General features: G+C 40.4%; 1 protein-coding gene across 2 annotated transcripts in view; it reads left to right on the forward strand.

Annotated features, from left to right (window-relative positions):
- CFAP47 (cilia and flagella associated protein 47) overlaps nucleotides 1-26,980 on the forward strand; it is a 647,660-nt gene that overhangs the window by 361,683 nt on the left and 258,997 nt on the right. For both annotated transcript variants that reach the window (XM_045022903.1, XM_045023700.1), the window contains one exon: nucleotides 12,318-12,429. In XM_045022903.1, the coding sequence (XP_044878838.1) occupies nucleotides 12,318-12,429 (112 nt within the window). The remainder of the gene's footprint in view (nucleotides 1-12,317; nucleotides 12,430-26,980) is intronic.

The raw sequence follows: 26,980 nt of genomic DNA on the forward strand, positions 1-26,980 counted from the left end.
TAGAAATTTCAAGTCTCTTTTACTTCTGGTAGCATGAGACCGCCAACATGTGTCACTCAAATTGAAGCCCTCCCATGATCTCTCCAGGTTTTTCCCTAAATTTTATGTAGATAGGTGTGTAAGGAGGCAGTCATCCTGTTCCCTAGTGTAATTTGTTGGTCTGTAGCAGACACCAGCTAGTACCCCATCTTAAGCTTTATCTGTTACAACATTTATCCATAAACATTCAAGATCATATTCTTTTGAGTTATCAGTGACTTGGGAACAGGTAATGCCATTTTTTACATAGAGTGCCACTTCCCCTCCCCTGTTGCCAACTTGATCCTTCCTAAATAGTTTATAACCATTAATTTTTAATATTTCAATCATGCAAATCATCCCACCAGATTTCAATAATACTATCTACATTTAATTTGTGCTCATAAATTAGGAATTCCAGTTCCTCTTGTTTGTTACCCAGGCTCCTAGCATTAGTGTAATGGCAATTCAGGATTTTCTTCTTTTCATGTCCCTTGGTTTCTTGATTAATTTTGTTCTCCACATCTCGATTTTTTGCCGAGTGCTCATCTCTTTCTTCTTTTTATCCTCCTCTTTCACTATTAGTTTAACCCTCTCCTGACTACTCTAGTCAGCTTGTCCCCAAGGAAATTGGTTCCCCTTCTACTGAGATGGAGGCCATCCAAACTATACAGTCCCTTCTTCCTGTCTGTCTGTTTTGTCACAATGGGCCCTCCAGAGTGGCACTGCTCTTGGGTACCCTCACAGATGTTTCATGGTAATCTGATTATGTGCAATCAGAAGTTTAAAAAGGGGCTCCCTCAAACAAATTGTTCTAGCTGAAAGTATGTGAGACATTTCTTGGGTAGAAATTCCATGCCCTTTCCCCAATCCCTGAAATCCCAAACCCCATCAATTTCATATTCTTCAACCATCGTGCCCAAAAATCCATCTGCTCAATCCTCTCCCCTTGTATTCTTCCCCATCCATTAGTCCTTCGGAACTTATTCAAGCCGCAGTACCCTCAGCCTCCCCATCACTTAATGGAACTTCTCTAGTAGGCTTCTTTATCACACAGCTGTTCTTCACAACAGTAGTGATGGTGAAAGTCTCTGCTGGCAGCGGTTGTGGCAGGTAGTTTCTCCTGTGTCCTCTGGCTGTGGAGTGGTTGGCAAAGTGGGGAGTGAATCAGTTTTGTGTATGAACTACGTGGATTGTTCGGGCAGTGAGGGTCCGATTTGATTTCTGAGGTGGATTAGTTTGTCTGGATGCTGGTCTCTCCTCGCTGAAGTAGGGGTAGACAATCAGGTCTCCCCAAGAGCGGGAGATATGAAAGGACAGAGGGATATTGCTCCAAACTCCCCTCCCGTATTTAGATCTTTAAACTCTGGGCTGTAGCTGGGCAGGCAGGCATCAGCAGGGAAAGAGGTGATCCATTTTGATCACATTTCCGTCTATATAAAAAGATTCCAGGATTGTCACTCTGAAGCCTAGAATGTCTGTTGAGTCATTGTGAAGCGATTGAGACTGCTAAAAGCAGAGTTCAGAATATCACCTGATTCAATCATCACAGGGATTTGCTGTCTGTTACCATCCAATTTTTAAGTTCTCATTCATTTTTTATTTTGAATTACACTGGTGCTTTTAGCTACTGCAAGGCATGTCTGTATGCCATAGCCAAGAGTCCTAGATCGTTGTGATATGAGAGGTAACTCAGCCAATCACTACCATTCCTTTACAGGTAATCTTTGTGCAACACTTTCATTGGTTGTATGTGGGAGGTTGCACAGATGGTGGAATACTTATCTCAGCCACCACAATTCTTCAAAACTACCCACATAACACAGTGCCCACAATAACCCCAAACACCCAGCCCCCATTCACCACCCGCATAAATCAACACAATCTAGTATTGTCACTCGTCCATGTGTGACTCTGAAGCCGAGACTGTCTGTGAGTCAGTGTGAGGTGATGGAACTACCTACGAGTATGGCTGAGAATAACACCAGGTTCAATCACTGGGCCCCGTAAGAGCCAGGTGGAATGTTGGAGGCCAAAGGTTCTGTGGCGGTTGGAATGTGACAGTTGATCAGAGGAGGTGGGAGTAACAGCTGGTTGTGCCTCCAGCCAGGGGGCAGCTCTGTGCACAGGCTTTGGGGAACATGTACAAACAGCAGCATGGCTCACTACAGTGGACCGCACAGAAGGAAGACACTCCATTTTTGGCTTTTTTACAGACATGACTTTACAAATTACCTTGCAGCTACTAGGGCACAGATAAGTGTCTGTGTGGGATGGAGTCATTGTCCCCTCCAGCTGCAAAGGTGGAATCCAGCTGCTTGCTCCTTTCAACCATTGCAATTGGTTTGCACTAGTTTGGGGTTTTTAAGGCTACCTCTGCAAGGGAAAGGGCAGGAGGCCTTTTTTTAACAAAAGTTTAGTCACCTTCATGAGATCCAAAATCAGCTCTGTTAACAGTGGCCTTGCCTCAGTTTATCAGTGTGGCTATCCTTTTTCCTTCTCCTTTCTCCTCCCCATATTCAGCTAGTTCATGCAGCGTTCTCTCCTCAGCTGGGCATGCCAGCACCAAAAAAATGAGTTGGAACCTGCAGCAAGTGTTGATTTGGAAATGTTATATGTAGCCATTAGTACTGAATACTCCAAATATTAAAAATCTAAATGGTGGGGGAATGGAAGAGCTGGAATATTAATAAATCTTGAATATTATCTGCATAAAATTGAACAATAAAATCACATATATAAACCACATAAAATGTGCTATTTTACTTGTTGCTTCAGAATCTCAGACTAAGTTTCCAATAAAATGACCTTTTCAAAAGAAGGGTGTCACACAAAACTGATACTTTTTCTAAAACAGACAAACACATATACACAGACATTTTACCTTCAGCTATCTTGAATTCTGGTGAAATGAACATAAATAATCCCAAAAGCCATTTGGAACAGCCAATTTATGGATGCATTTATATTTAATTGGGTATCCCTATGTGGGCATTAAACTATACACTGGAATCCACTTTTAATGTGAGAAAAAGAATTACAGTTTTGAGTAAATGGAGCTTTGCTGAATGATCATATAAATTGTAGAATTTTTTTAAAATTGCTAATGAACAATTGAAATGATAGGTTTATTTCATGTTCTTTTTATTTAAATATACCTTAGCTCTAACCAATAAATTAGTTAGATATTTATAAATTGAATTGCTTTCTTTTTTCCAAAAGAACAGTTAATGTGTTCTCTTATTTTATTAAATGCCAAATGAGATAATTGGCTATAATCGATCTCTGATGTTTAAGGAAAAAATTGCTGAAGGGAATGACAGCTATGTGGTAATATTTCACAAAAATTAGGAATGAATATTTGTAAATAACAATTTTACAATAAAGGTTACTGCAAGTACCTACCATTACTTGAATGGTTTAGATATACCTGAAATTAAATAAAATAACATTTTGGACAATTGGGGTTAGGATATTTAGTTTAAATGTGTTCACATAAATACCATTCTATTCAGTCATTTACCTGTCTGGCTTTAATAACTATCAGATATCACATTTTAAGTCACTTATTTGAGGGTGACTCAGCTCTGTTAATAATTTAATTTCTTCATACTATTTTGGGGCCTGGTTCTCTACTGCCTTCCACCCTGGGTGGTCATCTGTGCCTTTGCAAAGTGAGTGTAAAATGTTGCTACTGCTAAAAGTGAATGGACAATTTGTATCTTATAGTATTTTATATCTACTTTGTACTCAGTTTGTACAGGCAGCTATAAATGATGACTCAAGGTGCCGGGCACTTGGAGAATCAGGCGCCTTTTCCCTCTCATTTAAAAAAAATCCTTAATTATATATTACTTTGGACTGTCAAAAGTCTTTCACAGGGATACCATGATAACTGTGTTAGAATAGTCTTCCAATTTTTGTTTAACTCGGGTATTTCATAGTTCTTATTTTATGAACAGTCATGATGATACTGAACTTAAGTGTTGTGGGCATTGAAAAAAACAGGGATACGGTCAGTACTTTTGCGGATACTGTAAGACAGCACTGCTTCTTTGATCTAATTGTAATGATTACACACTAAATATTAGGGCAACATGAACAGCCTTGCTGTTTCTTAATGATAGGATAGACTGTCTTTCCAAAACAACCTATGTAAGTAAAGCATCTAGTTATGCTAATGAACATCAAGGGCTAGTAACTGTGTACGGAGTCAGGCTATAATAAAAGAAGCATTCCTAAAGCTTTTCTACACAGCTCTACCATTGCACCGTAGTCCCACACCCTGTTCATTTGTGGGCCTTTCTTGAGAAAAAACACCAATCTTACTAAACTACTTCAGATTGTATTTTGTGTAATGACAATGTGTGGTTCATGCAACAAAATAAGAATTCATCTTATTTTCATTTAAAACATAAGTTGGAATTTGAACACTGATACTGAAAAGTAAAAGGCAACTCCATTAACCCAAGGTACTATCAACTACCATTTTACTGATTTTTGTTTAAAAAAAAAGAGAGAGACAAATTCTATTGGATTTGGGATTAAACAGTCTTCTCAAAAACAAGCAGAATTTATACTTCATGTCTGTATTTTTGGTTGAGTTATTTAGAATTATATTAATTTAATAAAAACTCCAATTCAGTGCTCTGGGTGCCCTTGGCAATCTCCTAAAATCTAGGAAAAGTGAATGTGGTATAATTTAAATGTGGGTAGATTGACTAACAGAGTGACTAAAATGAAAGTGACAATTTTCTGCTTCTAATCCCTGAATGACTGTACAGTCCAAAAAGGGCCTCACCATTCGGCTGCCTATTATCCTCTCTCAAGGTTATGGCCTGGGATGTCAAAGAGACTTGAAAATCTGCAGTTTAGTTCTCCTTCCATTAATGGATAAGACAACCCTGGACTGACACATCGGATGATGCATCTTTTTCCCATAGGATGCAGAGTCATTGTCTTTGAGTAATTTCCTAACTTATTCTCCCTGTATGAAGTGTTGCTACATAGATACCAAGCATTTCAGACTGATAGGCCAAATATTTCAGAAATGATCATTATAATGACCCTTCCTGATATTAATAGTATTTTGGATATGTTTATTATTATTGCACTCATTCCTTTCTGTTTTTGAATAATATGCAAGCTTCAGCTGAGGAATTTGATAGAGACAGGATGGGACACCACAGTAAAAGAGGCTTCATGGTGTAGCAATAGATGGAACTAGGAGTCGGGACACTTGGGTTTTATACTCATTTCTGCTACATGCTTGCTTTGTGATCCTGAACAAACATCCTAATGTGTACAATCCTTATTTTCCTTGTATGTAAAATGGGTATAATAATATCTTCCTTTCTAAAACACTGGCATCTTTGTAAACTCTTTGGGGGGCATAGGCACCATTCTGTTGTTTTGTGTGCGTACATACACGAGTGCCTAGCACAATGAGGCCCTGATCCTTGATTGGTGGCTTCTAGGTGCTACTGCAATATAAATAATTTAAGACCTTTGGATGAAAATCCTCATATAGGGGAAAAATATTATTAGGATGAAACTTTGGGTACAAGTCAATTGATGTTTCTACCTGACAGCGATGAAAGCAACTGGCCCAAAGCATTCCCAGCTAGTGTATCTAACATGTACAGTTACAAATTTTAACTTTCTCATCAAGTTACTGTCCAAAGTAATAGCAAGAAATTATTCTTATCAAAATTTTATATAACTGAATTTTGTTCTAGACCAGGGGTCAGCAACCTTTCAGAAGTGGTGTGCCGAGTCTTCATTTATTCACTCTAATTTAAGGTTTTGCGTGCTGGAAATACATTTTAACATTTTTAGAAGGTCTGTTTCTCTAAGTCTATAATATATGACTAAACTATTGTTGTATGTAAAGTAAAGAAGGTTTTCAATATGTTTAAGAAGCTTCTTTTAAAATTAAATTAAAATGCAGAGCCTCCAGGACCAGTGGCCAGGACCGGGGCAGCGTGAGTGCCGCTGAAAATCAGCTCACGTGCTGCCTTCAGCACACGTACCATAGGTTGCCTACCCCTGTTCTAGACTAACACTGTAATTCTGTTTACATCCTTATTGCTCTTGGATACAGAATACAAGATTATTTTTTTTTAAAAAGCTAACTGATGCTGTGAGAGTCCAGTAGAGAGTAAGATACTGAGTGAATCAAGTGCTTTAAAAAACTTTATTCTGAATGTGTGTCATGATTGTAATAGCTGAGTCAGTTGGGCATCTGAGCAGCACAAACAATTTACTGAATAGAGCAAAAAAAACCAACATGTAAATAAGGGTTGCAGTATGTTTATGGTTGTCAAGATTTCTGATAAAGGAGATCATTTGGTTGTGAGCATTGTTTGGAAATTAGGCCTCTGAAGGAGTGAATAGCTGAAAGAGACAGAAGTGCTTACAAAGATAAATGAGTAGGAATGCTTCGTTGGTGATAGATGGCTGGTATTTGAATCTGTAGGAGATAGCAGAAGTTGATGAGCATATTAGTGAGTTTCATAGTAATCGTATTGGGGCATGTAAATGTGTGGCCTCTGGGCAGCCCTGCAAGTGACCCCTTGCCTTAGTTTCCCGTTGGATTCATTACATAAACTCAGAACAGCCTTTGAAGCATATACATTGCCATTTTTGCAGGGTTAATTTATTACCAAAGGCCCCACTACCATAAACCAGAATCCCCCCAGCACAATCCAAACAGAACATTTGTCTCAACAGTCCAACACCAAGTACGGCTCTGGTGTCTCTTGCTACACGTTAGCTCAGCTCTCAGATTCGGCTCTGGTGTTTCTCACCATGCTTCAGTTCATAGAATCATAGAATCTCAGGGTTGGAAGGGACCTCAGGAGGTCATCTAGTTCAGCCCCTCTAGCTGGGGTGTTATTCTGCCCTGTTTCATTCACAAGAATGGTCTTGCCTAGAGACATAAGTGGGCTCACCCCTCCATTGTTCCCCAGCCTCCAACCTTTTCTGGTCTTCTGGCTTCAGATCTCCAGCTCAGAGAGCCAGCAGGCATCTCCCTCTGCTGCTTTTAGTCTTCACATATCCATCTCTCTAACCATGGCTTTCTGGCCTGGAGATAGTTGTAGGCAACTCTCTGACGGCCTTCCTGCCTTCTGCTTTCACTAGTCTGACCTGGCTCCCACTGTTCAAACAGGGAATTTTCACTACTCCTGTCTTCAGGGGTACCCCATCCCTGAAGCTCTCAGCTGAGCTCTGCTCTTCCTCTGAGTTCTCTTTACCCAGGTGTCTGGGTTCTCTTCCTTTTTAAACTCTGGGCCTTAAACTCTCCCTCTAAGACCTCTCTCAGGATGCTGGACTCTGGATTCTGAACTCTGCTCTCAGGCTTCTGAATTCTTCTTTATATCTCTTGGGGCAGCCCCAGGTTCCTCATTACACCAAACTGAGGTACACCTGAACTGGAATGGGAGAGCTGAGCCCAGTTTTATTTAAGGGGTCAGCTACCCTGTTACACGATGTTATAGATGAGGCTGATGGAAGATTGCGGAAATACCAATTTCAGCTGGCATTTGGGGTCCTGTTCCACTGGTCACTGAAGCCAGTGGCAAATCTTAAGTGGTTGATCTGGATACTCAGGTGAATGAAAGACAGACACAGGGATGGAGTTAAGCAGTAGGACACAACTTTATTAATTTAGTGTTGCCACTCTATTTTATCTGCTCACCCTCTCTCACATACCAGCATTTAATTGTATCCTGTGCAGGGATACAGGACTTACATTATGTAACCAATAACTTGGGTTGAGCCCTCTTCAGCCAGGCCCCAAGGACTCAGCATACTTCTGAACTTGTTGCCCTATCCCTATGAGGGGTGTGGAGTGTACCATAGTGGACCTCAGACTGCAAGACTTCAGGTTTCCTTTTCTCCTTACAGGTAATCAGTCTACCAGCCACACCCTAGGTCTCATTTATCTCTGGGAGCTGGCCTTTTAGCCTTTATTCAGACTGCACACCAGCCATTAAACATTCCTATACTGCCTCCTAACTGTAAAATTCCTATTTTTACTGTTTTAACCTAAATTGTACATAATTGTACACAATGCTGCAGAGAAGATGAAAAATCCTCAGGATCCCTGCCAGTTTGGCCCAATGGGAAAAAAAAATCCTTCATAACACCAAAACAGGCAATTGGTCAGACCCCTGGCATCCTGGAAAGACAGGTCAATATACCTCAAATACAGGGAGGGAGGGCAGGGCATCAGTAATGGCAAGATTGGCCCCCAGACACCTGCAAAGACTTTAATTTGAGGGGGCTTGTGAGAGCCAATCAAGTCCTCTTCAGCTAGCCAAGCTACGCTCTTATGTGCACTCTGAAGCACAAATTGGGGCACAGCTCTAGCATGTCTGAGTGTGACATCTTCCTGTCTCTCCTCCCAGGAGTGGCTTTTTTTCTTCAGGTCCAACCAGATTCCCATCCCTACTCTTCAAGTAGCTTGCTTTTCTACATGTCCTTATTGTAAATAGTATCACATTCTTGCAGTTATCTGACAAGGATTATATTAACACAAATGATATACAGAAGAATAATGGTAAGACCAATCAATGGCTCTAGTGCCAGAAGCAAGATAATCCTAGGCTTGTTGTTTTCTTCAGAAAATATAAATAAAGCTTATTGCCTGGAAAGAAGAAGCTAACAATTGGGAGGAAAAAATTGATCCAAGCAGCTGATGCTTTTACTACTGAAACAATAATCTTTGCTGAATTTGAAAAGTCTTCTACCTGGGTGCTTGACAAGCTGGGTACTGTCAGCACTGAAATAATTAACAGAGCTGGAAGAAGTACCATCGAGCCTTTCTGACTGGAATATTGATTTAGCTCAAAACTCAATTATTTTATCATTTTATTATTTAATGTATTAAGTATTTATACAGTGCCATAATTCTGCAGGACCTTTTACAGAGATTTTAAAAGAGGCTCTGAATCTTAGTCTACATCAAACAAACATTAAAAAAAAACAGAGGAAAGGATGAGAGGGAAAAATAATTAAAGATCATGGGTAAAAATCGTGGCCCCATTGAAGTCGACATCAAAACTCCCATTGACTTAAATGCAGCCAGGATTTGACCCAATGTGAGCTACTTATATTCCACTTATAAGTTTTAATATTTTTTTATATTTTTAAAGAAGAGAATGAGGTTCTACAGTATTGTTAACCCAAAGCATTCAAAATTATGAGTCAGGCCTCCAAAACATAATGAGATTGGCTTAAAATAATGACATGTTAAAGTAATAAATAGGGGCTCTTTTTTATTTGCCTTTGAGTTCACATTGTCAAACTTTTTATCTTCAGCTTTGAAGGCAAAACTTTTAGTTTTTTAACATGAAACCTCAGATTCTGATATAATTGTTGTTTCAGTTTTCACCAAAAAATTTAGTAATGATTGGATGTCTAACATAGTGAATGCCAGTGAAAATGAGGTTGGTTCAGACCCTAAAATAGGGAAAGAACAAGTTAAATGTCTTCAAGTCACCATCCTAGAATACTCAAGGAGCTGACTGAGGAGATATCTGAGCCGTTATCGATTATCTTTGAAAAGACATGGAAGATAGGAGAGATTCCAGAGGACCGGAAAAGGGCAAATATACCACCAATCTATAAAAAGGTTAAATAAGGACAACCCAGAGAATTACAGACCATACAGCTTAACTACAGTACCCGGAAAGACAATGGAGCAAATAATTAAGAAATCAATTTGCAAATCAATGAGCATTCTTTGAGTGGGTCAACAGCAGTGGTGCAAGTAAGCCCCTATGGGCAGGTACGCCATACTATTAAAACATTTATTGCCAGTACGCCATCCCGGAAAGACACATTTTCAAGAATGAATTGTAGAGCCCTGAGCGGATACAAATTTATAGCCACAGATGCGGATATCCGTAGCTAGAAATCAGTATCCGCTGAACCGCAGGGCTCTCCAGGGAACCACAGTGGCAAAAGGAGCAGAACATGGAGCCGCTGCTCCCAGGGGCCAGCGCCCCACACCGGCGGGTGTACTGCCCCCAGCTCCGCCCCCACCGCTGTCCTCTGGTGGGACTGTGCAGACCCAGACAGGAGACGCAGCTGTGTGGAAGAACTGGAGGTGGGGCTGGAGGCAGTACAGCTGCGGCAGAGGAGCTTCTGATGCGGGGTGTTGGCTCATGGGAGTGGTGGCCCCACATTCTGCTCCTTTTGCCACTGAGGATCCTGGGAGAGCCCTGTGGTTCGGGGATAGCGATTTTTATCCATGGATATCCGCATCCATTGGTATAAATTTATATCCATGCAGGGCTCTAGTCACTGAACATTTTGGTGGGGAAGATCGAGGGGTCAGTACCATACTGGTAAGAGTTAAAATCTACTTGCACCACTGGTCAACAGACAGATGGACAAGGATGATTCAGTTGATATAGTGTATTGGAACTTTCAGAAAGCCTTTGACAAGGTCCCTCACCAAAGCCTTAAGCAAAATAGGCAGTCATGGCATAAGAGGGAAGGTCCTGTCGTGGATCAGTAACTAGTTAAAAGATAGGAAACAAGGGGCAGAAATAAATGGCCAGTTTTTACAGTGCAGAGAGGTAAATAGTGGTGTCCCCCAAGGATCTGTACTGGGACCAGTACTGTTAAATATATGCAATAAATAATCTGGAAAAAGGGGTTAATAGTGTCAAAATTTGCAGATGATACAAAAAAATAGTTAAGTCCAAAGTTGGCTGCGAGGAGTTACAAAATATCACACAAAACTGAGAGACTGGGCAACAAAATGGCAGGTGAAATTCAATGTTGATAAACCTAAGTTAATGTACATTGGAAAACATAATCCCAAAGATACATACAAGTGATGAGGTCTAAATTAGCTGTTACCACTCAAGAAAGAGATCTTGGAGTCATTGTGGATAGTTCTCTGAAAACATCTGCTCAATGCACAGCAGCAGTCAAAAAAAGCTAACAATGTTAGGAACCATTAGGAAAGGAATAGATGAGAAGATAGAAAATATCATAATGCCACCATATAAATACATGGTATGCCCACCCCATTGTTCGGGGGCTGGGGGCTGATTTAGCCCCAGGCTGCTGGTCCAGCAGGCTTGAGTCACTGCTCTGGCAGCCAGGGAGTTGACTTGGCCCTGGCTGCTGCTCCAGGGACCCTGGGCCACTGCTCCAGACCAAGGAACTGACCACTAGCTGCTGCTCCTGGGCTGGGGCTGACAGCTACTCCAGCTCCACCGTTGTAACAGGCTGAAGCCAAAGTCATGGATGTCCATTGGAGTCTGTGACCTCCGTGACAGAATTGGATCCTTACTTATGAAATGGTGATTGGATTGGAGAGGGAAGAGTCAGGGAGCCCAGAGAGAAAATTTATAGAAGTTAAGGGAAGAGAAACCATGGCATATGGAACCACACTTTCTGCAGTCTGTCTACCATAGCTAGGTATTTATAACCACCAAAGAATCTCAGTGACTATGACTATGTTGGCAGTCTGGCTTCCAGCAAATATGCCATGGAAAGCAAGGGACAGATTTTAGAAAAGTTAGAGGGAAATTTGACAAGGAGTTTTGTCAAATTTAAATAAAAGTTTGTATTTCCAAATCCATTATGAACACTAGACTTAATTTTTCAGTGACTCTTGGCTGTGAGCAAACTTTGCAGTATGGTCTCTGTGAGCTTGTACTTTTGTAAAAATAATTATGGTCTGCAAAGTGAATATCTGTGTAAAAAAATCTTTTGCTATTTCAGTTCTTATTCAATTAATTGCCTTTCCACCTAAGTTATAGACACATAACATCAAAAACATACTACTGGTTATTTTTTACATAATGCATAAGTGGCCAGAATGAATATTAACACAACACTATTTGAAATGTTCCTTAGTAAATTTAGTAAGTAATGTTCTTTACATCTATTTTTGTTCTCAGGAAAATGTATTTAAAAGACTGAAAGCCTGATTCCTTCCTTACACTTAAGTAGTCCCATTGACTGGCTTAATGATTTAATGCTATATAACTTGAGTAGTGGCTCCAGAATTTATACCTGATACTTTCTGTATGTGACACTAGTTCTTGTACTGTGCATATTCCTTCCACTTTACAGTCAACCAAAGACTGTGTGGAAGGAGTAGGATTTATACCTCCTTTGTAAAGCACTTTGAGATCTGATAATTAGAAGTGCTATATAAGAGCAGATATTATAATTATTATTACTTACAATATTGTTTATACCTTATGTTACTTTTCAAAGCCGTTGGAAAGGATGTATTTGATTTTTCTGTGTGCAATCTGTCTTCCTAGGTGACTTCAGATCTTCCAATGGTGGCTGGTACTCCAAACCTCACTGTAGAAGCTGATGACACAGCCGCTTACACTCTGAATGTATCTGCATGGAAACGAGGAATATTTAAAGGTTAAAAAAAGTTCAGTTTTTATACTGTCATTTTTATAATAATAATAAACAAGTACAAATCTATAAACCATTCTTCTCTCCACAAACCCCACTTAGGTTAGTTTGAATAGCATTATCTAAATATTAGGGCTGTCAAGTGATTAAAAAAAGTAATCATGATTAATTGCACTGTTAATAATAGAATACCATTTATTTAAATATTTTTGGACGTTTTCTACGTTTTCAAACATATTGATTTCCATTACAACACAGAATATAAAGTGTACAGTGCTCACTTTGTATTTTAATACAAATATTTGCACTGTAAAAAACAAAAGAAATAGTACATTTCAATTCACCTAATAAAAGTCCTGTAGTGCAATCTTTTTATCATGAAAGTTGAACTTTCAAATGTAGAATTATGTAGAAAAAAATAACTGCATTCAAAAATAAAACAATGTAAAACTTTAGAGCCTGCAAGTCTTCTCAATCCTACTTCAGCCAATCGCTCAGCCAAACAAGTTTGGTTACATTTGCAAGAGATAATGGTGCCTGCTTCTTGTTTACAATGTCACCTGAAAGTGAGAACAGGTGTTCACATGGCACTGTTGTAACTGGTGTAGCAAGATATTTACGTGCCAGATGTGCTAAAGATTCATATGTCCCTTCATGCTTCAACCACGATTCCAGAGGACATGCTGATGACGGGTTCTGCTTGATAACTATCCAAAGCAGAGCATACCGATGCATGTTCATTTTCATCATCTGAGTCAGATACCACTAGCGGAAGGCTGATTATTCTTTCTTTCTTTCTTTTCGGTGGTTTGGGTTCTGTAGTTTCCGCATCAGAGTGTTGCTCTATTAAGTCTTCTGAAAGCACGCTCCACACCTTGTCCCACTCAGATTTTGGACAGCACTTCAGATTCTTTTACCTTGGGTCGAGTGCTGTAGCTATTCTTTGCGTTTTGTCTAATCTGCAGTGACAGTGTTTGTAAATCAAACAACATATGCTGGGTCATCATCTAAGACTGTTATAACATGAAATATATGGTAGAATGCAGGTAAAACAGAGCAGGGGACATACAATTCTCCCCCAAGGAATTCAGTGACAAATTTAATTAATGCACAATTTTTTTAACGGAATGGTGACTGAAGCATGAAGCATGAATATTTTGCATATCTGGCACGTAAATACCTTGCAACGCCAGCTACAAAAGTGCCATGTGAATGCCTGTTCTTGCTTTCAGGTGACATTGTAAATAAGAAGCAGGTAGCAGTATTTCCCGTGAATGCAAACAAAATTGTTTGTCAGTGATTGGCTGAACAAGAAGTAGGACTGAGTGGACTTGTAGGCTCTAAAGTTTTACATTGTTTTGTTTTTGAGTGCAGTTATGTAATAAAAAAATGTACATTTGTAAGTTACAGTTTCACGATAGAGATTGCACTATAATACTTGTATGAGGTGAATTGCAAAATACTATTTCTTTTATTTTTTACAGTGCAAATATTTGTAATAAAAATAATATAAAGTGAGCATTGTACAGTTTGTATTCTATGTTGTAATAGAAATCAATGCATTTGAAAATGTAGAAAAACAGCCAAAAAATTTCCATTGGTATTCTGTTGTTTAACAATGCAATTAATCACAATTAATATTTTTAATTGCAGTTAATTTTTTTGAGTTAATCGCGTGAGTTAACTGTGATTAATTGACAGCCCTACTAAATATGTCTGTATCCTGTGTCTTTCCTACGTATTGTGTTCTGAGCAAGCGAATTCACTTTTCTCAGCCTGTGTACCTTGCTGAATGAGACAAGGATTTCTATAGAGCCCTGTCTCATTGTATATATGCCAGTGAATATTTTATGTGCAAGGAACACTGTTTTCAATGTAATAGAAAAGGAGCCGAAGTGCCGCCCCTTGGAAAGTGCCACCCCAAGCACATGCTTGGAGCGCTGGTGCCTAGAGCCAGCCCTGGCCTAGTTACACACATGTTTAAGTGTTTGCAGGATCGGAGCCTAGTTTTCCAAAGAAAATTGGTTACATGTAGACTTAATAACATTACTGGCTCCAAAGAATTAAAAGCAGAGCCTGGAGTCTGCTCTTGTCCTGTAATCTAAGACATCATTTCTCTGAGTTACAAAAGATGGAAGGAGCCCTTGCTCTTCAGTCTGGGCAGGGTAGAAATAGAGTGTGCTAGTGACCCCATGCATTGAAACACAATGGCTTAATTATTTCTTTGATAACTGGGAAGTGTCCTGTTTTGTGCTGATAAAGACTTGGATGTCTAAAATTAATTTTACTGTCAAATGATTTAGCATCAGTATATACTGAATACTAGTATTTTATTATACCGGTAAGTCATCAACACTGGCTATTGTTTACTTTTAACTGCAGAAGAACAGAAGGCCAAATTCCCATTTTTTCCTTTGGGAAGGGAATTTTTCTTTAGAAGAATAAATGACAATTATTTAAAAAAGTGGATCTGATTTCAGTGTTAACCAGCTGAGTAGTAGCAATTGTAGATAATATTAGAATGCCATAGTAATGATCAGTTCTCTACTGACTACAATCTGAAACGTGTAGTTACAGAAGTGAGACTGTAAATAGAAATTTCTCTTTCCAGTATTGGCAACACAGATTCACTTCTCCCTCAGGGTGTGCATACTCATATGGCACCATTTCACAACCCATTGTGAAGTAATGACTTTTTTAGCTTTATGCATGATCCTAAGAGATCTGAATGTTTGATATGAGTTACTTAATGAGCTGTGGACCCAACTCCACCTAAGTTCTTTTATGACTATCTCAGCAGTGAGTACAGAGTCATGAGTTCTTTCTCTCTGCTTTGTGTAGCAGAGAAAGAGGTGTTTAGTGTTGTTTATTTTTTTATTTATTTAATTTTATTTTATTTTAAAAGTCTGCCTATTTAGATGGGCATGAGAAAGGATGGTATTATGGTTAAGGCAGTAGAATACTGCCCTGGAGAACTGGATTCTATTCCTGCCTCTGTGACAGAGTTCCTATGTGATGCTGGGCAAGTCACGCAAACCAACATTTTCACAGGTAGCCACAGTGTGCTCCTTATTTTCTGAGGGCATGTCTATATTACGCGCTGGATCGACGGTCAGCGATCGATCCAGCGGGGGTCGATTTATTGCGTCTAGTCTAGATGTGAAAAATCGACCACTGAGCACTCTCTCGTCGACTCCAATACTCCACTGGAGCGAGAAGCATAGGCAGAGTCGACGGGGGAGCATCAGCCGTCGACTTACCACAGTGAACACACCTCACGCAGTAAGTAGATCTAAGTACGTCAACTTCAGCTACGTTGTTCACGTAGCTGAAGTTGCGTAACTTAGATCAATTCCACCTCCACCCCCCCAGTGTAGACCAGGCCTGAGTACCCAACTTGAAACACTTTGCAGAGGGGCGTACTGCTTGTAACTGCAACCAAGGTGAATGGGAGATCTGCTCTAAACATATAAAGTGCTATAAAATACTAAGTACTCCAAAAATCAGGAACTAGGCATCTCAAATTGGGCATCCAGAATTATTTGACACTTATGACAATTTTGGCTTTAATCTCTGTGTCTCAGTTCTTCATGTGTAAAATGGGCATAGTACTACGTCGTCAACTCACAGCGGTGTTATGAAGATAAATTCATTAACTTTTGTAAAGAATTAAGATACTACAATGAGAGCACCATTAAAAAGCCCACAAGGAAATTAATAATTCTGGATTCAGTACAGCATTTGGATAATATGTTGAAAATAATGTGTGGGGCCACACATTGAATTATGAGGATAAAAATAAATATTGAACAGCGACTCATTGAGTGGCACTGTTGATCCTCTGGAAAAAATACTATGTAATTAAAGGCATCATAATGCATCTGCACAAGCAACCTCAATTCTAGTATTTTGTAACCTAAAGGTGCTTCACTTTGCAACCTTCATATTCTTTTAATGTAGTGTGATAGACCCAGGCCAGTTGGGGAACAGCAGAGTAGTAGAAAGGAGATATACTGGCCACTGGATAAGCAGTTTTCTGTTCCCTGAGAGACCAGAGCAGGGGCTGTTCCAGGCTAATGAGAACACCTGACTCCAATTAACCTGCTAAGAGTCAGGTGAGGCTGTTAAGCACCTGACTCCAATTAAGGCCCCTCTGATGCTATAAAAGGGCTCACTCCAGTCAGGCCAGAGGGAGCCATGGGAGAGGAAGTGTGTGTGAGGAACTGGGAGCGAGAGGTGTGCAAGAAGCTGAGAGTGAGTAGGCATACTGCTGGATGACTGAGAAGTACAAGCGTTATCAGACATCAGGAGAAGGTCTGGTGGTGAGGACAAAGAAGGTGTTGGGAGGAGGCCATGGGGAAGTAGCCCAGAGAGTTGTAGCTATCGTGCAGCTGTACCAGGAGGCACTCTAGACAGCTGCAGTCCACAGGGCCCTGGGCTGGAACCCGGAGTAGAGGGCGGGCCTGGGTTCCCCCCAAACCTCCCAAATCAAACACAGGAGGAATTGTCCTGGACTGTGGCTTCTACCAGAGGGGAAGGTCTCTGGGCTGTTTCCCGACCCAGAGGGTGAATCTGTGAGGTGGGTAAATCCGCCAATAAGCACAGGACCCACCAAGGTAAAAGAGGAACTTTGTCACAGTAGTTTCTTATGTAATTTTAAAATATATTTTGCAGTTTATACTTGATTTGAAGTGCTTCTTATGATATAAACTGCTGTTCTGAGCAAAAGGAGTTCAGTTTCCTTTTACATTCGAACATCCTTTTTTCTGGGTGTATTGTGTTACATATGAAATTGCAATGGTAAAATTACATTTCTTGGGTTTTCCAGGTTCCTATTTTTATATTATTGGGCTGGAAAGGGACACAGTTTAAAAGTCAGTCCTTTCAGGCATTGATCATTCTTAAAAGATCTCTTTGGAAATATTCTAAGAATGGGCTAAGATTATATACTCTAATTACTTTTAGTCATACACTTGCCTTAATGTAGAAATAAGACTTAATAACCAGTTCGTACAATGTTTTGGCTCCAGAGAGAAGTCCCCTGTGATCCATTCCTAAGTAATAGATTAACTTCATTTAGATTTTATAAAGTGATTTCCAAATATTCTTTTCTAAAGCATTAAATAGTTATTGCCCAGAATGAGTAATGGTGTTTTCGTTGAAAGTCCCCTTTAAAGTATGTCCCCCAAAAAGGCCTAGAAGGGCTAAGAATACTATTAGGAACACACCCAGCCCTAATATTTGAAGATTCTTTGTGCAAAGATGCTGGCATTTGATCTGCTCATCTTTTCTCAGGATTAGGCCTTCCACAAACAGATAGAGGCTATTACTCCTCCAGAGTGGCTGGGGACAAACATTTTTTTCCTCACTGGAGTGGCTGTGCTAAGCGGTATAGATTGCAGTTCATCACACCATAAAGTGCTGTGTTAGTGGACATTCACCACTGGTTACATTTCCTTTAGTGCACTCTGGGTTCCCTTTAGTAGATACAGCAGGCAACTTCATTTCCATCTCCTATTTTGCACACTGTCTCAACTTACTGGTGAAGGAGTTCTCTGAGGGCACTTCGTCGTGACCAAAGTCCTAACAATAGGCCAAAAGTTCTGCACCCATTTCATCTAGCCTTTCACTATACCTCATTATCTGAGACCTTTACTTGCATATCAACTTCCTTGCCACCAGCTGCAATAGAACATTGGTCTAGAATTCTACACTTCACTCTTTGGATGAACATCACACACCATACTGTGCTTCTATCTGACTGGGACTATGGACTGTATGTTTGACACCCCTATGCTGTAGTCATCAACATATGTAACTACTTCTCCATGGGGAATATGGAGCGACTTGCCTTCATTAAAACAAACACCTGCTTCTGCCCAGTAAACAATTGTTACAACATGCCTGCAAAGAGAAAAAGGGAAGAAAAGCGTATGGAGGAGGAGAGGATATGAAGAGATTGTTAAACATTAATAACAAATATGTGCTCCATGTGGAAACCTGTCATTGATTATCTTTATTTGTGTGCCAAATACACGCAGCTTTTCTTCTGGAGATCATTCTGTTTCTGTTAGATTATAAGAAAAAGGCCACAGAGAGAGAGAGAGAGAGATTTTGCTAGTATTGGCACTTGGGAGACTAATCGTACAGAAAATAGACTAGCTGCAGTATTGCCAATCCACTTGTTATCAACTGTACTCTTTCCCCTCTTTCTTTCAGTTGTCTTCCCCTCCCTTGCATTTGATTGTATCTTTGTATTCATATAAGATCTGCAATTGGATGGGTGGGAGTGGGCCCATTTTCTAATTTTATTTAGCATCCTTAGTTTATTTTTATGTATTTTGAAAGCATGTGTAAATTTAGTGGGAAGTCTTTTAATGTTATTACCTTGAACATCTATACCTTACTTTAGGAAGAGAGTGGTATCTTTGCCTACCCTAACAAGCCAAGCCACATCAGGGCTCCTTTTGGAAGAAAACAGGAGCTCTGATACCATATAAATAAGTTCATGAAGAGGATGCTAATGCTGTCAGAATGCTATAGTTTATGTACATTGTTGGCTTAACAGTATTTCCCTTCAGTACCTCCACATTGTGTGAGGCTGTTGTATGACACCCTATAGAGTTAATGATTTAGAATGGTACAGCAGCTTCTGCTGGCAGAGCTCTCTAATTTAATTTACTGGCCCTTGTATTTGTAGAAAGATTTGGTCATTTTAGCTTTAAAATGTAATTTGAGGATAATGACAATATATAGGCAGTTTCCACAACGTCACCTATTAATTGGTAGTTTATTTTCAGGGAGTCCCTGCAGCTCTTATTCAAAGCAAAGTCCCAATCCACGTCAATCACATTCATAAATCTAGTATGACTGTGAAGCAAAGTGGGAAAAAATTGGGGGGAGCTCTTTTTTAAATTGACTGCTGTGGATGGCTGTGGTCTGCCTCTGTCTCTTGTCCGGTTCATTCCACTGATGACTGTTGAGGGCTGCCCTGAGTGCTGATGTCACCACCCAATCAGATGATATCTGGCTAACTGCTGCCAAATCCTATGCAGTTCACTGCTCCTACTCCACCAGGTCAGCTCCAGTCCATAGCTGAAGGCTTCCATCTTGTCTCAATCCTGAGTTGAAGTCTCTCTCACCAGAACAAAGTAAGACCCAGGGGTGGCTCTACGTTTTTGGCCGCCCCAAGCAGTCATCCCCGGGAGGCGCCCCGGAGCCGCGGGAGCAGCAAACCGTCCGCAGTCATGCCTGCGGGAGATCCAGCCGAGCCGCGGGACCAGCAAACCGTCCGCAGTCATGCCTGCGGGAGGTCCACTGGAGCCGCAGGACGAGCGCCCCCTCCGCAGTCATGCCTGCGGCAGGTCCGGTTGTCCCGGGGCTCCGGTGGACCTCCCGCAGGCATGACTGCGGCAGGTCCACCGGCCCAGCCTGCCGCCCCCCCGGGAAAGGGCCGCCCTACGCGCGTGCTTGCCGCGCTGGGGTCTAGAGCCGGCCCTGGTAAGACCTCAGATACAGTCCTCACTCCCCTCCATGCACCCTGGGCTCAAGTACCTAATCGGAGCCCACTAACTTTTAGGTTATGGCACACAACTTTCATGTGCCCTTCCTCATATACAGTTACATCACACTTTTAACTCATTTTCTAAGAATAAAGTATAACAAATTCTGAATAGTACAACTTTAAGTACTTCATGAAATTCCACTGAATAACATGCAAATTATATCTGTCAGCAGGTTTTCCCACATAGTTTTTTCTTTTTGACTAGGAGGTAATTTGAGAGCTTCATACAAGTATTAGTAGGGTCCTACCAATTTCACAGCCGAGAAAAATGTGTCATGGACTGTGAAATAAGCCCTTCCCCGTGAAATCTGATCTCCCCGTGCTGCTGGAGCAAGGGGCTCCTAGCTGCTAGTCTGGCCATGCAGGGGTGGGATAGGAGTTGTCCTTCCCCTGCATGGCTGCTCTTGCTGAGATCAGACCCACCTCCAGAGGCAGTGCATAAGTGAGGATGGTAAACCCTCACTTCTGCACTGCAGCAGTCTGGGAGCTGGGCTCTGGGCACCGTGCTCAGTGCTTCCTCCCTCGGTGGCTCCTGCCAGAGCTCTGGGTGCTGAGCTCAGAGCTTCTGCCCCCTGCAGCTCCAGCCGGGGCATCCCGGGCTTAGGGGCTTCCACCCAAACTGCTCCAGCCCAGACAGCCTGGGCTCAGGGCTTCCACCCTGCGACTGCAGCCAGAGTTTGGGGTACCCGGCTTGGGGTTTCCACCCCCTGTGGCTCCAGCTGGCTCTGGGCTTCATCCTTTGTGGTTGCAGACAGGCTTAATGCGCTCAGGCTTGGGGCTTCTTCCCCCACAGCTCTTGCTGGGGCTCAGGGTAACCAAATCAGGGCTTTCACCCCTGGGGCTTCTTCCAGGGCTGGGGCACCCATGTTTGTTTGTTTTTTTGGGGGGGGGGTAATTGGCCAGGGGCCCCTGCCTTAATCTGCCACTGGTCTGGATTAGCAGCTAGGAGCCCCTGGCTGGGGTGCTCCCAAGTAGCATGAGGGAGATTCTATCCATCTCCAGGAACCTCCTCTAGCTGCAGGAAGCTCGGAGGCTGCTGCCTTCAGAGCCCAGTTCTGATGGCAGCACAGGAAGAAGGGTGGCAATCTTGCACCCCCACAACAACTTTGCAAACCCTCCCCCCCTTGATCCTATTTTGGGTTGGGAACCCATGGTTATAACACAATGAAATGTCAGAGGTAAACATCTCAAATCATGAAATTGACCAATTTTAAAATCCTCTGGTCATGAAATTGACCAGAATGGACCATGAATTTGGTAGGGCCCTACACATTACCCTGGCAACAGGTATCAACACACTCTCAATTTCCCTTTTTGCCTGTATTGGAAGTCCGAGAGCTTCTGTTCCCAGCAAGCTACTTAGGTTTACAGAAGCAATATGGAACTTTCACTCACTTTTATTTAAGTCAAGATTCTCTCTATATAAATTCATTGTAAATTGGTTTCACAGCATCCTTCAGAAAACAGGTTGGATTTGTCCCTCTTTCCCACACTGACCAAAGGCATAGCCACATATATCAGACTTATTATTAATTTAAAGCCAGCCTAGAACTCATAAGAATGGCATACTGGGTCAGATCAGTGGTCCATCTAGCTCAGCATACTGGCTTCCAGCAGTGGCCAATGCCAGGTGCTTCAGAGGGAATGAACAGAACAGAGCAATTATCAAGTGATCCCCATGAAATTATCTTCCGTGAACTTATCTCATTCTTTTTGAACCCAGTCATACTTTTGACCTTCACAACATCCCCTGGCAATGAGTTCCACAGGTTGACTGTGCATTGTGTGAAGTAGTACTTCATTTGTTTTAAACCTGCTGCCTATTAATTTAATTGAGTCTCCCCTGGTTCTTGTGTTACGTGAAGGCGGTAAATAACACTTCTCTATTCACTTTCTCCACATGATTTTATAGACCTCTATTATATCCCCACCTTAGTCATCTCTTTTCCAATCTGAAAAGTCTCAGTCTTTTTATTCTCTCCTGCTATGGAAGCTGTTCCATACTCCTAATCACTTTGTTGCTCTTCTCTGTACATTTTCTTCTAATATATCTTTTTTGAGATGGGATGACTGGAACTGCACACAGTATTCAAGGTGTAGGCATATCATAGATTTATATAGTGGCATTATGATGATTTCTGTCTTCTTATCTATCCCTTTATGAATGGTTCCTAACATTCTGTTTGCTTTTTTGATTGCTGCTGCATATTGAGCGGATGTTCTCAGAGAACTATCCACAATGACTCCAAGATCTCTTTCCTGAGTGGTAACAGCTAATTTAGACCCCATCATTTTAGAACACACTTTACTAAAAGAGTGCTCTAATGCACACTGAATATTTGTTTCAAGGCTATTGTACTATATCTTTAAGAAGACAGTCACACTCATTAAGAGCATACTTAAACCACTAGGTAACCATTCCACATATTTTCAGATTAATGTGATAAATTCCAGCACAAAATAGCTTTCTTTCATTGTCTTCAGACAATATATTGGGACACTGTGAGCAGAGTAATGGATATTACTATCTGTTTAAAACTAGAAAATAATCATGCTCAGAGAATTTCTTTTTTGCCCATAAATCCTTCAGTTAGTACGGTCCATTTTATAGAAGAGGAAAAAAGTTTAATATTTTCCACTTCACTAAAGTGTACGGTATTACAGTACATGGCCAATGAATCTCATATTGTGAGATATGATGCTGCCAATGCAGTTTTAATGGGAAATAAAACCGCTTTTGTCTGTTTAAAGAGAGATTGCTTCTTTTGCAATAATATAAAACAAAATTGCTGCATCAGTATGTGGGCTGCGGTTGAACAAAAGGTTTATATTGAATCCTAAAACTAAAAAAATAGCAATGATATTTTTACCAAGAGACCATCTTAAAGAATGATCTGACAAGGAAAAGAACCATCTCATTGTGCTCTTTCCTTACATTTTAATGTGTATTTAAGAACTATTTTTTCCAGTTGCTACTCATAGTTCAGTATTTAGTATTTTTGTTCTGAAATGCATATATGCTGAAGGACAGCTGAGAAACAGTGGTATTTTCAAAAACACTCAGCATTGGCCTAACTCTTCACCTGCTAAAGTCAATAGGAGTCTTACTGTTGTCAATAGGCATTGTAATCCAATAATGAAAGCTCTTGAAAATCCCAACCATTATATTTTGCAAACCCAGTTCATATCTTAATAGATATATGGCATAAAAGTCAAGAAAAATACTTAGAAAACAGGGATAAAGGGTCCAAGGTTGACACATCCCTATGAGTAAAATGAAAACATGGTTACACCTGTTGGTGAGTTTGGATGACAAATAAAAACTGACACGCCTTTCCCACTCTTTGGTTGTTTTTTTGTTTGGAGTCATTGTGGATAGTTCTTTGAAAACATCCACTCAGTGTGCAGCAGCAGTCAAAAAAGCAAACAGAATGTTGGGAATCATTAAGAAAGTGACAGAGAATAAGACAGAAAATATCATATTGCCTCTATATAAATCCATGGTACACCCACATCTCGAATACTGCGTGTTGATGTGGTCGTCCAATATCAAAAAAGATATATTGGAATTGGAAAAGGTTAAAAAAAGGGCAACAAAAATTATTAGGGGTATGGAACGGCTTCCATATGAGGAAAGATTAATAAGACTGGGACTTTTCAGCTTGGAAAAGAGACGACTAAGGGTGAATATGATAGAGGTCTATAAAATCATGACTGATGTGGAGAAAGTAAATAAACTTCTGCCAGAAGCTGGGATTCGGCAACGGGGGGATGGATCACTTGATGGTTGTCTGTTCTGTTCATTCCCTCTGGGGCACCTGGCATTGGCCACTGTCAGAAGACAGGATACTGGGCTAGTTGGACCTTTGGTCTGACCCAGTCTGGCCATTCATATGGCCTTCTGTTCTAACTATACAGATATTATTTAGTGTTTAAAATATTTTCTCATACAATGACACTGTTCTTCCTGTCCTTTACTATTTTGTTATATTTCTATTAATTCCCAGCAACTTTCAGAGATTTTTAAGGCCAGACAGGACCATTCTGATAATTTAGTCTGACCTCCTGTGTAACACAGAGAATAGAAGCTCACCTAATAATTTCTGAATCAAACATATAACTTCTCTTTTGAACTATGACATATCTTTTTTTAGAAAGACATCAGTCTTGATTTAAATACTGCAAGTGCTGGAGAATCCACCACATGCCTGTGAAAGTTGTTCAGTAGCTAGTTACGCTCACTGTTTAAAAAAAATAACACATTTTATCTCCACTCCAGGCTGTATTTCTCTAGCTTCAGCTTTCAACCACTGGATCTGGTTGTGTCTTTGTCTGCTAGAATAAAGAGCTGTCTATTCTCAGAAATCTCTTCCACATAGAGGTACTTTTAGATCATGATCAACTCACCTCTTGACCTTATCTTCAATAAGCTAAGTAGACTGGTATTTTTAAGTCTTTCACTATAAGGCATGTTTTCGAGTCCTTGAATCATTCTTGTAGCTCTTTTCTGAACCCTTTCAATTTGTCAACATTCTTTTTGAAGTATGTACACCAGAACTGTAAACTGTATTCCAGTAATGGTTCTATTAATGCTGTATATAGAACTGATACTACCTGTCTGTTCCTGTTCCATATTGCTCTGATTGTGCCTCCCAGGTTTGCATTGGCCCTCTTAACGACAGCATCATGCAGATAGCTCTCATTAACTTGGTTATCTAACCTGTCCCTAACTGTCTTTTCAGTGTCACTCCATTCCAGGATCCTTTCTCCATCCTGTAAGCCTGACCTAAATTCTTTGCCCTTAGATGTATGACCTTCCATTTGGCTGTATTAAACACATGTTGTTCAAATTAGTCCACCTTAACAGGCAATCCAGATCAGTTTGTATAATTGACCTGTCCCGATCATTATTTAACACTCCACCAATATCTGCAGTTCTACCAGCAATGATTTTGTTTTCTTCCAGATTACTGATAAAGATACTGAACAGAATTAGATCTTTGTGGGACCCAACTAGAAACACCTTCGCAGGATAGTGATTTTTCCCATGTAAACTTATTATTTGATTGATCAGATAACCAGTTTTAACTAATTTAATATGGAATGCATTGATTTTTGTTTAGTACTATTTTTTGTCAAAATGTCACATGGGACTAAAGCAAATGTCTGAGAGGAGGCTAAATATATTGTATCAATATAGTTACCGTTATCAACCAAACTGTTAGTCTCATCAAAGAAAATATCAAGCTTGTTTGACAAGACTTATTTTCCATAAAATAGTGTTGTGACATTAGTTATGCTTCCATTGTTTAATTCTTTACTGATAGAGTTATCAATCTTTCCATGATTTTGCATGGTGTCAGAGTCAGTCTAATGGGCCTGTAGTTACTGTGCTAATCCCATTTACTTTTTAAATATTGCACATTAGTGTCATTTCAGTGCTCAGGAACTTTCTAAGTGTTCCAAGATTTGTTAAAAATTAACACTAATGATTCAGAGAGCTCCTCTGCCAATTATTTTAATACTTTTAGGTGCAAGCTATCCATTCCTACTCATTTAAAAATGTTTAACAGTTGCTTTTTAACATCCTCTCTAGTTGCTGATGGAATAGAAAGTATTTTACTATCACTGCAACACATGAAAAATCATCTTGCTACTTTCCAAATACAGAACAGAAATATTTATTGAATACTTCTGCCTTTTCTACATCATGATTGCCAATTGTACCATCTTTATCTAGTATTGGACCTATGCCATTGTTAAGATTTCATTTTTTCCTGATTATATTTCAAGAACAATTTCTTATTCTCATTAATCTTACTGGCTATAGTTTTTTAACTAGCTGCCAGTTTGTACTCATTCCTGTCAATCTCTCCATTTTCCCATTTGTTATAGGCAGTGACTTATTTATTTTATTATTTAATCACTACTTGCACATCACTTTTTAACCAGGATGGTTGTTTAACGGAAGAATTGCTTTGGTGACTGAGGAACTGTAATTGTATTTGGCATCTAATAAATCATAAATAAATCACAATAAAGAATCCTAAACAACACCCAGTTATCATTTACATTGTTTGTTTTTCTCCCACTGAATTTTGCTCAGAATTCTTGACATCTTTCAGGTATAGAGACTTCCAGATTTGTACTTACAGTAGGATGGTCTGTCTTTCACTGTTCGTGCTCTGTAACATGATGCCTCCTCAGATTTAATCTACACTGTCATTTTGACCTCATATCAAATTCACACTCCAGTATTTTAGTATTCGTTCTTTCAAAGGCAGAGAAGATTCAAGGATTAAAGTTGCAGCTGGGGACAATGATGGAATTCAGATGGGGCTTTGAAGGTATGCAAGAAAGGAGGTGGTATAGACAACTCAAGATTTGCAGACACCTGTCAGACAAAAGGACCAGGAAGGAAGACTCCCAGAAAAGGAGGGTGACCCATGGAAGAACATGACCACGAGGATCAGGCAGAGGAAGAGACCAGCTAGTGATGATGAAATCGCAGTAACATACTTGCTGCACTAGGGGATGAGGAGGAGAAGAAACAGGCAGATGATGGAGTAGCAAGGAAAAAAAGAAGGGAAGCCAGTGCCTGTAGAAGAGAGGAAGAGATATTGGAGGCCAAGGACTGGAGCCTAAGGAAAAATGAGGATGTACAGGGGACTGCGAGAGAGAACATAAAACACATTCATACCAACACCAGGAGGAGACAGGTCTATGTGACCAGGGACTCTACATTCAGAAGAGTCGACAGGCCTATCACCAGATCTAGAGAACAGAAGAATGAACTGTCTGCCAGGAACAAGGATCTGAGTTGTGGAGGGAAGGCTGAAAAGGATCCTCATGGGAGCAGTGAAAATCTGCTGATTCTGCTGCAGGTCAGGACAAATTACACTGCTAGGTTCCCACTGGGGTGGATCAAGGATGATTACACTAGTTGGGTCAGATGCTTGACGAAGTGGAAGCTCAGGAGATTTTCAGTAGAAT

Source organism: Mauremys mutica, chromosome 1 (genome assembly GCF_020497125.1).
Source record: "Mauremys mutica isolate MM-2020 ecotype Southern chromosome 1, ASM2049712v1, whole genome shotgun sequence".
In the NCBI taxonomy this organism is placed as follows: Eukaryota; Metazoa; Chordata; order Testudines; family Geoemydidae; genus Mauremys; species Mauremys mutica.